Here is a 16369-nt window from a genome sequence, read left to right as displayed (position 1 = left end):
GCTTTTTTCCCCTTTACTACTATGGTTACTCACTTCAGCTTTTTCAGAATACATAGTTCCTACTAAGAACAAATGTAGAACCTACGGTTAGTTTTTGTCAGGGGCCAAGGTTTGTGCTCCCCACCCAAAGACTAAAATAGTATTGTCCAAATTGGAAGCAAACTACAAATTACTACAATACTTCATCTGGAGCAAATATTTCCAACAAAAAACAGAGACTACTGAAATGATAATACACTTAAGGAAAAAAACCACAAAGGAAAGATGTTACACAGTTGTTCAGTTTTTTCCAAAGACCTGATCATACTCCAGCCCATTCAAGGAATTGTGTATCACATGGGCAAAGTATAAATGGCTTTGCTCTAAACTGACCCAAGGTACTTAAAAGCTGCTTTTGAAACCATCTTTAACTGTTTGTACAAGCAGCAATACAACAGAAGAAGCCAGTCTTTCATTGGTCCATGAATCATATGTTTATCTGTTGGAATTTTTCTAAGACTCCTTTCAGTTAAGAAAAACCGGATGTATCTATGAGAATATTTTCTACAGGTACAAATGCATGGTTGAGATGCCTGCAAAAGCGCAAAGCTTATGCAGTGCTTTAGAAACACTCCTTAATTGAAAAATAAAAAGTGCTACTTTGGGATCACATCCTGTTCACATTATTTACAAAGCTTTCAGAAGCACTACCTACTGAATAAGCAGAGCAAGGTCATACCAAGTCTTTTGTATCTCCTTGCTCCAGAGCAACCCTCCTCAGCTTGGAAATCCAGCACTCATACCAGCCATCCTGTTTGGCATCCAGTACAAGAAGTTAAGAATAATTTGCTCAGATAATGAAGGTTTCTGGTAATGCCTTTGGCTTCACAAAGTTCCCTTTTCTGAAGCTTTAACAGCATCAGAAGGAGCTGACAGGAATCATAACAATAATATGATCATATGACAATGCAGTTTATTCTGAAACGCTTTCCATGATTTGATTACTCTAAGATTTAGTGGCCTAGAGGGTATTTGTAAGGCCACAACAAAATAACTTGAAACTAAATACAGGTGGGAAAAAAACCTCCCCAAATATCAGGAAATAGGCTTAAGATGCTGAGGAACTGTTGTGGTAATACTGTTAAGTTACGACTGAGACGTGTAAGAGACTCCAGCCCCTCTGGAGCACACCCACCATAAACAGCGCCCAAGCTGATGACTGCTGAGCCAAAGCACCACTTAACCCAGACTTAAGGACTGGAATTTGAAAGGCAGAAAGCCCAAAGCAGCTGTCTGTAGAAATAAGTAGCTAGAAAAAGTTTTCCCTTTTTGTATTTCTCAACAAAATCTCCAAGGAAATTTGCAGAACTATCTGATTACACCAGGTCTGAATTTACAAAACATAATTTATATTAGCATGGCACATTTGTTTATAGAACATAAAAGCTCAGGAACATTTAAAGTGTTAGAGCAGCCTGGAGTATTTCCAACTTCTGCTAGTAGGATGCAATAAAAATGCAACAATCTTTAGAACCTCCCCGCATACTTTGCCAAGCACTAGTTAATTTGTTGTCTTTGATAAGTTTCCTCTCAACATCTTTGAAAACTAAATATACTGTTAACCAGAGTCCTACAATCACTGTGGTCAGGGTTCTATATATTTAAATATATTAGCAATGATTCACCTCAACTAGTATGAAACATCAAGAACAGCGATGCTTGGAGAATAAGCACACAGCTTTCTTAAATAAGCAGTACCAATAAACTTTTGAACTCATGGAAAAAGATGACAATCATTGTCTGCAAAACTACTTCTATTAAGAACTGCAGTGTCTAACATATTTCTGCAATCTAAATTGTAATATATAGCTAGGGTTTGAATTACTTGCATCATTCATTCACAGGCACAGCTGAGAAGAAAACCTAAATACTTGCTTAGACATTTGGTAGATAACGTGTGATGAAAAGCCATCACATGGCAATACTTTGATGGTACGGCATCATGTATGACAAGCGGGGCTGTGGCATCCCAACAGGTTAAATTCACATAGGATTCGGACCCTATCCATCCACATTCCTAAATCCAAAAATAAACCCTATTTATGAAGCCAGTGCTTAGCTTATGCCCACAGTCTTTATTGGCAAGACCAGCTTCCCAAGTAACATTTTATTTACACCATCCAATGCAATCCCAAAATGTCAGCAAGGCCTGCCTGGTAGCTTTCTACATTTCTTCAAGCTACACAGAAGGTCTTAGCTCTGTGTACAAACCCCGTCTTCCCTGTGTCCCCAGACAACATAGCTAAAACAAAATAGCTACAGTCTGTAGAAGTAGTTAAGCTCTTGAATATCCTGAACTGTCAAAGCTACAACACAATTTTCCAGCAAGCCAGAGGGAAAGAGTGGTGATGGCTTGCAGTGCCAGGGAGTCAGATTTAGGCTCCTGTTCCTTATAAATACGTCATAAAAAAGAGGCCAGATCTGTTAGTCAAACTTTGATGCTGTAGATAACAACTCAAGAGCCCTGCTCTAGATCAGGGACCCTGCAACAGGTTGTGTGCACCTGTGCCCTGGCCGCAAAGACCTTAAAAGCCTTTTCCAGACTAGATGATTCAATGTTGGGGATAATGGAAGGGTTTCTTTTCCACAGGAAAGACTGGGCCAGCTTTCAAAATGTCAGTTCCAGGAGGCTGGTTCACAGCACAGCAGGGAATCCCTAAGCCAGGGTAGATGCCTCCCTCCAGTGTCAATCAGGCACTTTATTCCTATTTAAAGAGAGGAATTTCTGCTCTTCTTCCTGACCGTTCTAACTGGGTACCTTAATTTTTGCCAAGGCCATGTCCTTATACGTAAGCACCTAAGCTGAAGGAGTTTTTAAGAGCAGTGGCATCATTAGTACTGCAACAATTCCACTCTGGATCGAATTCAAATCACTTTCTGTTCCTGCCCAAGTTCCTGATCCATTTAACATCACTGTTGTTTCCCTTGAAACAAAAAGGCAGAATACTAATTTGAGGCCAAATTCAGATGCTATTAAAAGTCAGTGGGAATTACAACACTGATCAATAAAGGAGTCAAACTGAAACCTCATTCTTGAACAATGGAAGAAAATAAACCGTAACTACTCACTGTAATGAGTATGTAATGTATCTAAACTACACACTGAGGTAACAGAACTTTTTAAAAGGAGACCTCTGTAGATCAAGTGTATCTAACTCCTATTAATTCTTTTGATCAAAGTTAACCTCTGTCATTCCAAAGCAAAGCTGGAGAATGATCTTCTTGTTTCAGTACAGAAAATGAATTTGTCCAGGCTAGGAAATGTCTACAAAGATTTTTAGAAAGAACTGTTTGGAATTGAAAAAATTCTTCTAAAATGCAATGGATTCAATCTAAAATCACTGCAGATTTTGTACATAATATGAAACAAGACATTTCAGCATGCTTTTCATGTGGCTACAAACTGTACATAGTGGAAATTCATAGCCCCAAAGAAAAATGCTCTTCGGAGCTCTGTTAATGCCTCTGAACATCATTCACATTCCGTGTACAAAACTACATAATTTAGAAACTTAATCTAGGGTTTTTTTAAACATGGCAGTATAGTTGAAATATGGTATTAATGTTTGCATCTCCAAAGGAAAATGTAGAAAGATAACTTAAACTAGAGAATTCATAAAAAAACTATATCAATTTAAAATTCTACTGCATAAAAATATGTACTTTTCAAATTATTTTAATAAATTAAATATCCCTAACATTTTTAATATATATCCCTGACAGTCTATAAAAGAGGGTTCTTGTCATAGAAAATAAATGGAACTCCGAAAGTACCCCCTTCATAAAACATATTTAACAATAATTTTTTTCTTCTTCTTCTTCAAGGAATGTAACAATATGTACAACTTCTCTATAGTACTATACTATCAAAATAGTACAGGTTAAGCGTAGCAGGGATCTGTAACCATAGGATGGTAAAGTCACATTAAAGTGGAGGACAACTTTGGCCTCAGACGAACATTATCAGTGTGGAGCATCAGTTTCTGGATGGATCAGGTAAGATGGGGTCAATACAATCTTCTCTTCTACAGTAGATTTCACAAGAGGTAGAGTTCAAGTGAAAATGAAAGAAATTTGGAATAAGGTGCATGCTCAGTATTTTCAATTTGTGACTTGTTAAGGATGTCAGATCTTATTGGAAAAGTTAAGGATTCTTTCTTTTTCCTCTAAAGCAGGTTTCTGTGATCAGTTTGTAATCTTTTTAATATGAATCTGAAATAGAGAATCAGAAAAAACAAAGTCATGTTTTAGGGTATTAAATTTCTCGGTAAGAAGAGATAATTGCTTCAGCATTAGCCAAAATTCTGAGCTTCAAAATGGAATGAAGAAATCTCACATTTGCCAATTTCCCTTTTAAAAGGTTATACCATCTCTCACCTCATTCAGAATCACCCAAACTGCTGAATTCTGTATCACTGAAAGCCGGAATGATGAAATAGGGTTTAGGCTGGGGTCAACTGTTCCTTCAGCTACACCGTTTTCAAATTTACCTGTAAAAGAAGGTAAAGTATCTCTTCAGTTAACTCCTGTCCGACAAACTAAAGTACGAAACCTGTGCCCCTAAAAATGTACCTGTAATATCACGATTGACAGGTGAAACCGGCTGCTGGTGGCTGTGGGGTTGACTGGAATCATTCTCAAAACAATTTTGATATCAGATTCAGCTTTGCAGCATCAAACAAGATAGGCCACAAAACGACCAGAGGGCTGGAACACCTCTCCTATAAGTAAAGGCTGAGAGAGTTGGGGTTGCTCACACTGAAGAAGGAAAGGCTCTGCGGATATCTTATTGAGGCCTTTCAGTACTTAAAAGGGGCTTGTAAGAAAGATGGAGAGAGACATTTTAGCAGGGCCTGTTGTGATAGGATGAGGGGTGATAGTTTTAAACCAAAAGAGGGGAGATTCAGGCTGGATGTGAGGAAAAAATGTTTTACAATGAGGATGGTAAAGCACTGGAGCAGGTTGCACAGATGGTGGTAGGTACGCCACCCCTAGAGACATTCAAGGCCAGGCTGGATGTGGTTCTGGACAACCTGACCTAGTTGAAGATGCATCAATCCAAACAGGATTACATGTAAGAATAAAAAACCTTGTCTAAGAGTAGGAGCACCCAAAAAGATTTTGGCACAGATTTTAATATAATTTCATGGAGCTAAACATGAAGTCTCTGGTTTATGTGTTTTCAGGAAGGCTTATGTGTTTTAAGGACAAGGGATATTATTTATGCTCTGCTTGATGTACTCCTATTTAGAGGATCTTTAATTATATTTTTGATAGGACAAGGGGTAATGGGTTAAAACTTAAACAGGAGAAGTTTAGATTGGATATAAGAAAGAAGTTCTTTACTGTAAGGGTGGTGAGGCACTGGAATGGGTTGCGCAGGGAGGTTGTGAATGCTCCATCCCTGGTGGTGGTCAAGGCCAGGTTGGACAGAGCCTTGGGTGACATGGTTTAACGTGAGGTGTCCCTGCCCATGGCAGGGGGGTTGGAACTAGATGATCTTAAAGTCCTTTCCAACCCTAACTATTCTATGATTCTATGATATTAGGAGGAATAAGAATCAAATTTAAAAGACCACTTAGACTTTACGCTTAAAACACAGAAAAACTGCTATTCACTAAGATGAAAAAACTTGCTCTCACTATAACAGGGATACCCAACATATGTCCAGCAATTAAATACAATCCACAAGTAAAATTTCTTGTCCTTTACAACAGGTATCCTGGCACTCTCCCCAATAGCCACTTGGCCATGGATATGCCCACCTCATCCCATGGCAAGACAGCTGTACGGTGGGTTCAAACCCAGGCCAAGCACACAGCTCACATGGAGGCACTTGCATCATCACAGGGTAGCTGTGGTGATCTTACACAGCCTGGAAACGCCTCTACAATAATCTTGGTGATTGACCCTGGCAGAGAAGTTAGATGCAGCTGCACTACAACTCAGGGTCACACTATATCTTTGTTTAGCACATTAGTCTCGAAAAAGAAATATTTGGAACATTATTAAGTAAAGCCTACAAGTCATGGACCCAAAACCAAACTATTAAAGCTCAGTTTTAGGTTTGGTTTGGTCTTAATGAAAATGTCTTAACTGTTGCAGTAGCAATAACACAGATTTTTTTTCACTGAGACATACCTATCCTAAAGTAGCCATCCTCCAAACGTTTGTCTTTGGTTTCTTTGCTTAATACCATTTCTTCATTCTAGAACAAGAAAGCATAAATAAGATCATTTATTCTGGCACAGGACTTTACCAGGGAAAGACAAATGTGTGTGCAGTCTTGTTATATATTCAGCATCCATCTTTTCTAAATAATTAGGAACCAGCCTAGGATAATTATTTATAGCCTTAGACAAGCCAACACAAAGAAAGAAAAAGCAGCAGTGTTTCAGGACCGAGTGGTACTTGGCTCCAGAGTGGAAAAAAGAAGTACTTTAAGCACCCCACATAACTTGCATGGTAACTGTCACGTGAGCAGAATACATAGCAGACACCAGCAGACAGCATGAGAAAAGCAAAGGCAGGATCTTGCTGCCTTTTCTTATGGCTGAACCAGAGATTTCTCTCAGAACAAATGAAACTTACAGCTTAGTTTTTGATGTAAGAATTTGGGTGATGTGAAAAGCCATCAGCCTAGGAAGGGAAGCATTGCAATTATTGCTGCCTCACTAAAAAGGGATGGCTATCAATAAACTTCTTTAATAAGAACAGAAAAATTAAATTGCAGACCAGAGTTTCAAGAACAGGTGGAAAATTACAACCAGAATCACATGATCCCATACTAAAAGACCCACAATAAGAATTTGCTAAGAAGCAATTAAAAATGCTTGACAAAACAGGAGATTAAATCAATCAGCTTTTATTTTATTTTGTATTTTATTTTATATTTTATTTTTATTAGTTCCTACCTTTAAGGAAGGCTGCTGAAAAAGCAATGGGGTTTTTTGGTTTCAGGAGGGAGTTGGGACGTGGTGGAGTTTTGGTTGGTTGGTTTGGAATTTGGGTTTTGTTGGGTTTTTGGAGGGTTTTGAGGGTTTTGCTTGAGTCCCAGACAAATCCAGGCTGGGGACACTCTGGTTTCTAAGGGTTGTTTTTTGTTTTTCTGAATTCTGCTTATGGAGGATTAGGGCTGAAGTACCTGAACAGGCTTCCAGCTCTTCTGAAGTCTATGGTGGAGAAATAGTTCTCTCAGGAGAGTACCTATCATTCTGCAGCCACTGTCCCCATATTGGTGACATTATCTGCTGACACCAATGGTTTCGGAAGAGACCAGATGCAGAATTTCCTGTTTACTTCCCCACAAATTGTGTCAATAGCAACAGAAGCTCAGTAGCATTCCGTTCTTGAGGGATGCTCTGGTTTGATGAACATCTCACAGTTGAGTGTAGCCAAAAAAAGAGATGCTTGATGCACATTTTTTCTCATAATTGTGTGCATTCTTGTGGTATTTTGGGACCACATGAAGTGAGAGCTGCTGCTGTCTTTGTGGTTGAATATATTTCCAAAAGTCTTGAGAAACAAAACCTAAAAATCTTATAATATGATATAATATCCAGCAATATAATATCCCACATATCATGTTGTATAATTAGAATCAAACAGACAAATTTATTTTCAGGGGTGGAGTGGTTGGAATTTCCTATTTTTGCACATTCCTAAGGAATGCAGACTGTAAGACTGGAGAAGTGAAGTCTTCCATGTTCATTTACTTTTCAGCATATGGTTATTTAAGGCAAGGTACCTACCCAAGGTGTATAGGAGAAGAGAGGATTATTTTGCTATTTTAACAGTAAATAAAATGAAACTTGACTGAAATAATACCCTATTCGCATCACAAAGTTTTGTGATATACATGGTTAGCTACAATATCTAGTTGAAGAAAAAGAACCCACAGCATCTGGGTTCCATAAAGAATATACTTTAGATAGTGTAGTGCCCTCCCAAGCAAAAACTCAGAGTGAGTTATGGAAAAAAATTGATAATCAGTAATCAAGAGAAAGAAACACATTTGGTTTACGAGTACAGCTATTTCAACATCTAGTATGGTTTGGGTGTGTGTTAATTCCCAATCCAAGGCCTTTTTATTCTCAAAAAGCAGAGTGACTTAGCTTTCGCATTTTCCAGAATACATAGGAGAGGAGAAGTTGTTGGTTTAGGATTTTTTGTAACAGTAGCAGAATTTTAAGAAAATAAGCTTTCCCATCTCCAAATTACCAACGGCGCTTGTAGCAGACTTCATCTTGAATGAACATCTGAACAGTTACAATAGTTTTCTGTACACAGATCCAATTAAAAAAAATATGAGAGCATCAGAGCATCAAGGTCCCATAGTTAAAAGAAAGTAATATTCACGTCTCACCCTGTTAAAAACATCAATAAAATGAGGAAGTTTTATCTTATAATGTAGAAGACAAATTTGTAAATTCATACCTGAAAAGGCAAAACTTCCACAGTAGTGTTCAGAAGTATGTCTCCTGGGTGCTCTGGATTGCCACTGTGAAACAAGTACCTGCAAATGAAAAGGGAAAGATAAAGTACTCTACATATATCAGTCAGAATTAGCTAAGTTACTGTCTTAAATGTTAATAGTCACATTACAGATGTTACAATGCCAAACATAACTTTTATGGTGCACCTACAACAGCTGGCAATAAGAAATGAAAAATGGTTTCACCTAGTACCATAACTGAAAGGGATGACGTTCTGCACTTTTAAAGATTAGTTGGGCAATCTTTTACTTAGAAAGGTAGTTTCCATAATCTGATCTTGACATATTGCTTGACATATGCTATATGAAGTGACCAACACTGTAGTCATTACTGCCTGGCACGCACTGCTACCACCCCCAGAAGTGGGAGCCCTGCCTTCCTTCAGCCTCTCCCCATCACTCCCCAACACACGACACCCCTCTTTATGCTCATAGGATGAACTCTGCAGATCCATTCTGAACCAGTTCTGGGAATGCATCCAAGTCAACATTTTGCCAGGCTACTTTCCCCCAAGACCAGCTCACCATCCTGTTTCACTGCAAAGCCTCATTAATGACTATGCCAGGAATTCCCAACCCGTATTCACAGCCTTAATGCTACCTGAATTCAAACTTCTACTCCAAAGATGATTTATTTATTAAAAAACCTCAAACCCATATGCTTTCTGTGCATATATACACACAGGACTTTTTTATATACACCTGTACAAAGTTCCCATTAGCCTCATTCATTTAACGAAAATTACCCTTTTTTTTTTTAATAGGACATAGTAAACATGTTTCAAACTGTACCAAAACCATCCTTATACACAACAAGCAGTGAAGCATTGAAACTCTATCTGCCCACTCTCAAACAGCTTTTGCAATACTGTGCATGTATAAATAATGTTACAAAAGACAGTTTAATTTCCCTTCCTTTATATATGGCACAAACTTCATATTCTTGTGAATACGTATTATGTAAACAAGCAACAACTTTTTTACCACTAGGTGGTATCAACGCTTGAAAAATTGATCATCACCGTTTTTTCTAGTAGACCACAGTTTATTCAGATTCTGTCAAAAACTACCTAGATATCACACCTACTCAGATGTCACTTTTAACAAGCCTATTTTACTTTTAATACGTGTAAATGAATATGTAGAAATCTATCAACACATTTCAAACCTTTCATCAATTGGAACTTGGAAAAATTATCAGTAAGCACCATCTTCGACATTAAATACATCACCAGCCAGGGACAAAATTAGTTCAGAAATTATCACTTGATTAAAATTACAAACATTAGCTCAATTTGCAATTTATTAAGACATAATTGGAGATGTAAATTCCAGTTTGTCTTTATCCAATACGTTGAAGCCGGTACATACTTGCCATTAATCCACACTCCACAGCTACAAGACGGGAAAAGAGCGCGCTCTGACCCTGAATTAGAAATGTCTGTGATCCCAAAATGATAGAAGTAATTAAAAAAATACACATACGCATTTCTTTTATTAACTCAGAAAAGGAGTAAATCCACACACTGTGACATAAGAAAGCTACAGTGATTTCTATTGTACTGCTTTCCGCAGAACTACACAGACTGAACTGCAAAACAAAACAGGATTCAGTCAGCTTCAGCATTGTACGTGCTTCAAGAAAACCAATTTCCCCACTGTAGTTTCACGGAAAGGTTAGTCAGTTCTAAAGTACACAAGACACCTAACACATCCACAGTTCTTCCAAGAAGAATCTTGTGATTTTTTCTAAATATCAAAAAAAACCCCAAAGACTTTATGATCCTTTCTAAGACACCTTTACTGGATGTTTCAATAATAAGCAAAACAAAACTAGACAAAGCTGACAAGAAGCTAAAAGCATATTCTGCAGTCTTTGACCTAGCAGATGTAACCTGCCATATTCAGTCTGTCAGACACCCTCATCATTACTGGGATTTTTTCTCTTGAAAACACTGAAAATTCTAAGGAGACTTATTTTAAAATGTAAGTGATTAAACACACATACCTAACGTGCTGCCATCAAACGCTCCAACCAAACCACAGGCATGCTGCTTTTCCTTAGTGCTTACTAGTTCACAAATCTTATTTCTGAGAAGACACACCTAAAAAGCCACAAAGAAACTCCTTGTGATCTGTGATCACTGAGCTCTCAATGAACACTGATGGCTTTGGGATGTCTGAGTGGGATTTTCTGGGGGAGGCAGGCCTTGGTGGTAGATTCTTTTCTTGTTTACTTGTGATTTTTTGTTATGTGTGTTTGTGTTAATTTTGGGAATCATTTCTTTGTTTTTAAGAACAACCCTGCAACCATAGGCAACCATTTCTCCTACTGTGCCACCAGCTTTTGAAACTGGAGCGGGGTTTCCTCATCCCAGCAGGTATCACTCCATTTAGGGCAATGCACTCCAAAGTTGGCTGACTTTGCAGAAGTAATTCATAAATCTGATTGTCAGGTTTCCATCTAATCAAACCTGCTGCTTTGGTATGTTTTCTATAGCTACCCATCTACCAGTATGCACACCCATGTATATGACACATGTATGTGTCATATCTTATTTAAAATTACGTTTTGAAAGGAAGGGATATTTTTGTATCTGAACCTTGCTTTAACCCTTGACAGAGAGCACCTACTTAGACATAAAAGGTTAAACAGATTAACAACAGTATGAATACACATACTCAGTCAATTCACATCTATGATGAGTCTTTTGCTTAGAAATAACATCTACAAGTTAGAAAATTTCATTTGACATAAAATTTAACTTACAAACAGATAATTCTACAGCTCCTAAAGTAAGTGTCATTAGCTATTCTTTTGTAAAGTTTGCTTTCCTGACATACTGATAAATCACAAGCTTCCAAGGTTTTCAGACTATGACAAGTATTTATCAATACAGATACTGAAAGACTCGGAAGCAGCTGTGCTTTTATCTGCTAAATTATTCTGACATTTGTCCCGGGATTTACATGTGACAGTCCATGTAAACAGTGAAAATACGTTGTTTTTTTTTCTTTCTAGTTAACTGACGTTTTCCTTAGAATAGAGTCACTAAGATATCCTTGCCTATCTGCTGCTTACACATAACACCTTCTGCACCATTCCTTCAAATTAAAATTCTGAAGGCCACAGACCTTTAAATACAGTAATCTTGAACAAACACAAATTCACCCAAAGTTAAAAAAAAATACTACCTTATGGAATATTAGTACTCAGCTTTCTTTAATTACAAAATAGAAACATGGACACATATGGACATTCTCAATGGAAGTCATCAGAGAAAAGTAACTCTAAATTACGACTGGTACATGAAATACTGAGGCATCTGAGCCTTAGGAAAACTTTTCCTCTGGCAGTGTCCTTTTCAAGAGTTACAGGTCAAAGATAATAACTAGCTACTGTAGGTATTCAAGAACAGAGACAACCTCCTGTCTGCCAGAAGTTACTGAAAGTTACTTACACACAGTTTGCTCATGACTTCAATGCAGTGTGAGAGTAATAGAGAATGCTAGATAAGAACACCTCATGTGGCACAAAAAAAAACCCAAACAACCCCACAAAATTTAAAGAGCACTGAAGGCTAAGTAAAAAAAAAATCCAACAAAAAACAAACAAAAAAAAACCCACCAAAAACAAAACCAAAAAAACAACAAAACCAAACAAACAAAAGCAACAAATGGAGCAAAGCTGCACATTCTCATATTCACTCGAGTATTTACCCAAGTTGAGGGTTTGACTTTTTTTTTTATGAAACTATACACCTATAAAATCAAGCCAGTTGGAGGGTAAAAACCACAACAAACACTAAGCTGAAACAAATATTCACCCTAACACACCAAGGGAGGGGAGGGGAAAGGCATGATTATCATTAATATGCTGATGCAAGATATCATTACTTTGCCAGTGCAGTAAATTATTACAGTACTTTAAGAGCTTAACACTCAAGATTCAAAACTCCCCCAGCTGAAAGCACATAGAAAGATTCTCATATTTTGTAACATCCTCCCAAGTATTTGTATAAAATGATACAAATATTACTAATCTGCACTGTTAACTTTATTCTTTTTTGAATAGCTAAATTTTTCCAACACTTGTACTTGCAAATAAAACCCCAAAACAACCAAACCCAAAATCCCACTACACATGACTCTTTACCTTCCTCCTATTTTACTTATGAAGGGAATGCAACTCTCCTTTCCCTCACATCAAAGCATATTTAGGCCCAGAAAGCTGTTACTCTTTTTAGTGACTATTTTGTTTTCTTTTAGCCATTTAAAAAAAAAAAAAAATCTGTTTTGCTGTCTTTTATATTTTATTTAAATAAATAGAAGTGCTAATGATTTTTTATATATATAGAAAGTGTGATACTATGATTTTTCTATTTTGTTTAGAAGAGAAAACGATAACTTTATCAGCAGATCATCAGCTTTCTGAAAGGAAGTAACATACAAAAATTCTTTAAAAAGCACAATTCACATCCACTGTCAATGCATTTTGGTTTTGTTTTGAAGGAAACAAAAGACTTCTCACTCAATGCTGAACAAATACTCTAAGAATTTATTTATGAATGCATAAACTCTGTGAATATCAGCAATCAAATAATTTTCTCTACCTACCCTCCTTATGTCTCTCTCTTTAGCAATCTGATGTATTTTAGTACATCCCATTTTCAGAAAAGGAAAAGAGGTAGGAAGAAAGCAGTGAGGAAATGTTTCCTTTCATGTTTGAGCACATTATCCATAGCAACACGCAGTGTAACAGTATTTAATTCCGCACATTTCTATAAAAGCAGCATTCAGTCAGCAAATTTTTGGCTCTACAGATGCCATCATCCACTTCAAGAGTCACTATTCACCAATTCTATCCAGTATTTTTGATCACTGGATGCAAATGTGCTAAAAGAAATATAATCTACCTCCTCCCTCTCATTTTCCCAGAGTTCTCATTAGGAAATGTTATTTTACTGTCACTGGAAACTGGTATTAGCCATGCATTATTTCCTTATGCAAAATACAAACAGAAGATGAATAAGTTCTTTTCACTCTCTCGAGCTCAGTTTCTTCTCCTACCCCCTACGCCTCTTCACCACTTTTTTGCAAAAACTGCTTACACTTCAAAAACACAAAAAAAAAAACAAAAAAAAAAAAACAGCCTTAGGTCCTCGAGTCTATTAACTTCTACGCAAAATGCCTGGTAAAATTTCGTTTCCTCTGCCAGAAGCAGCCAGTCTAACTGTCTATATATAAACTGAGTTGCACATTTGTGAGCTGTGAGGGATGAATTCCCCATTTTTATATGAAGTCCCAAACCAGCACGCCAAAAGGAGAGAACTTGCTCATGTCTGTCAAAGGACCACAGAGGTAGCCTGACTGAAGAGGTGATGGTGGGATTTTGGGGAGCGGTTCGAGTCTTTTTGTTATTGAACACACAACTAAGAAATGAGTTTTCTCACACCACTTTGAAAGTCAGCCTAAATAATCTGATAAGGTTCTCCATATCCATTTTCTAACTTTCTTCAACTGTGCAATATGAGGAGAAGGCATTTAGCTGGGTAAAAAAATCTCATTCCCAGGTCTACTCTTGCCTTCTGTTTCCCAGTGAGGACTATGAGATCAGCTTTCTAAACCTGCACTGTACTCTCTAGAGCATACACACGTCAACTGTAATAGAAAAGAGTCTGGAATTAAATTAATTTTATCTTTTTAATTCTTCATTTTGGAGGTAGTTTCCAGTTTTTTGGTGTTTTGTGGTTGGGTTTTGCTTATTTGTTTCCTGTTTGTTGTTGTTGTTCACTTGTTTTTTAAGGGAAGGGCTGTTCTCTGTCCTGAAATGTCCACTCTTTAAAGAATTCACTTATTTTGCCACTGCATCAGTATTAGTTAAATGGTCCTTATGTTCTTTCACAAGGTTACTTCTGCTGAATTTTTAATCCAGTGAAATGTAGAAAGGCTTTTGTTGTTGCTGTTTTTTCCGGTTTTTGGTGGGTTGGTGTTTTTTTTGTTTGTTTGTTTTGTTTTGTTCGGGTTGTTTGGGTATTTTTAATACACGTATAAACACGTTTCCCCCCCCCCCCCCCAGTTTAATTCTCCAAAGGCACAGATGATAACCCCATTCAGTTTTCTTAAACATGGCATTTGCCACCATTTGAGATTACACTTGGGTACGAGACCTTGTCACAGGCTGGCAAGATGAAATTATGACATCTCAGAGGCTCAAGCCCTTCTGGAAATCAGGTGAAGTATTTTAGGGTATCTCAAGTGGTATTAGACTTCTCATGTTTAGGTAACAGCATTAAGACTCCAAGATTTCTGACTAAGAAAACCAGGAACACTGCCAAATATACAAACCTTGAATATTAGTACCATTAAGGAGGAAGCAGCATGTCCTTGGCTCAGGCTTCTTTTCTTTTGTCTCTGATCCATACTTCAGGCTTTTTCATCCTTTTCATATGAAGTCCTTGCCTCATTGTTATGGGCAGAGTTCCATGCCCGGAGCGGAGCAAACAGCGTAAGTGACTGGAAGCCTGCCTGCCAAATCCCTGTTGTCAGTGCATCCAGTTGAGGATGTTCTACTTATTAGTACAGCAGCTTATATAAACACAGAAACCAGAATCCCCAGATTCTCTTTTTTTCTTTAATATATAAACTATGATTATTATTCCACCTGAAACATACTGACAAACACCAAAACATTTAATGAGATTTTCAAATATTTCCTATCAACTGACACCACCATTAAAGCTTAATAAAATGAAGATGCTGTTAGATTTGTTAAACTTCAATAACTGTACTATATCTTTAAAATCAGAACAAAGACTATTTCTAAACCATACACTCTGTGCATGTGTGCATGTATGTGGTTCTTCAGCTAAAATTGCCCTAGAAAGGTTGAATGTATTGTGCTACACTGAAGCAGAGTTTCTATACTCAGCAGTGATATGAACAAAGAACAGCTTATGCATTATTCCTCTACTAATCTAAAATCCAACCAATTTTGCAGTTCCCTAGGTTTTAAGTGGTGATTACTGCAAACGCAAATTATGAAAAAGTTCCACGTCACTGTCAGTTTTGGAAAGCGGCTAGAAAGTCTTTTTTTTCGCTTTGTAATACAATTTGCTCTCGTGTATCTACCCACAGGAGGACTTGCATCCCATAGGCAGATAATTAACTATATTTTATATACATATATGACCAACTGCTATGATACTTTTTTGATAACTTTGTTATACTTAAAAAAAAAAAATTAAATTCCTTTTAAGTTTTCACTGCGAGGGAACCCGTTTCAAAAGCTGCATTTGTTTTCCTTTACAAGGAAGTGGCAGTAATAACAGGCAAACAACTGTCACTTTTTAGGTGAGTATTTTTCAACATTGTCACAGAGATTTCAAAGCAGACAAAATAATGTGTATGTTTAGCTACCAGGAGCTCAACAAGATACTCTTCACACTCAACACATTGATTTTCTAGCTTAAGTCAATTATTTATTTCTTGCATGATTAGTAACTCTATGTTGTGAGAAGATGCCACAGGAAATAAGTGTGAGCTAACATCACATGTTCCCTGGGATTCCAGGGTCAACAATACGAAAAAATGAGTGATTAATCTGAAATACTGCACATTCAGTATCTATGCCAGTACCAGAACACAAAGTAGTAAACGTAATCTGCAAGCTGATTTGTCAGAGTATCAAGATTTCAGTTTAAAGCTGAAATTCCAGTCAGCAAGTTCTACCTCATAAAATCACTTTATTAATGTCACATTAGGATGACCACAGAGTAAGTTGCTAAAAGAACAAAACTATGAGGCAGCTACAGAGCTAACAGCAGCATTGGGACT

The 16369-nt window shown here is 37.2% G+C and overlaps 1 protein-coding gene across 2 annotated transcripts in view; it reads right to left on the bottom strand.

Moving 5' to 3' along the window:
- Positions 1 to 3180: 3180 nt before the first annotated feature.
- Positions 3181 to 16369, bottom strand: part of MGAT4A (alpha-1,3-mannosyl-glycoprotein 4-beta-N-acetylglucosaminyltransferase A) — an 80006-nt gene continuing 66817 nt past the window's right edge. For both annotated transcript variants that reach the window (XM_061459704.1, XM_061459706.1), the window contains 4 exons: positions 8476 to 8554; positions 6181 to 6247; positions 4417 to 4529; positions 3181 to 4251 (listed from right to left, as the gene is read on the bottom strand). In XM_061459704.1, the coding sequence (XP_061315688.1) occupies positions 4225 to 4251; positions 4417 to 4529; positions 6181 to 6247; positions 8476 to 8554 (286 nt within the window). In that variant the 3' untranslated portion in view covers positions 3181 to 4224. The remainder of the gene's footprint in view (positions 4252 to 4416; positions 4530 to 6180; positions 6248 to 8475; positions 8555 to 16369) is intronic.

The sequence above is a fragment of the Pezoporus flaviventris genome, unplaced genomic scaffold (genome assembly GCF_033815535.1).
Source record: "Pezoporus flaviventris isolate CSIRO_AGI_PZ_B2104156 unplaced genomic scaffold, CSIRO_AGI_Pfla_v1 ptg000030l, whole genome shotgun sequence".
NCBI lineage: Eukaryota > Metazoa > Chordata > Aves > Psittaciformes > Psittacidae > Pezoporus > Pezoporus flaviventris.
This window is presented reverse-complemented; position numbering and strand designations above follow the sequence as displayed.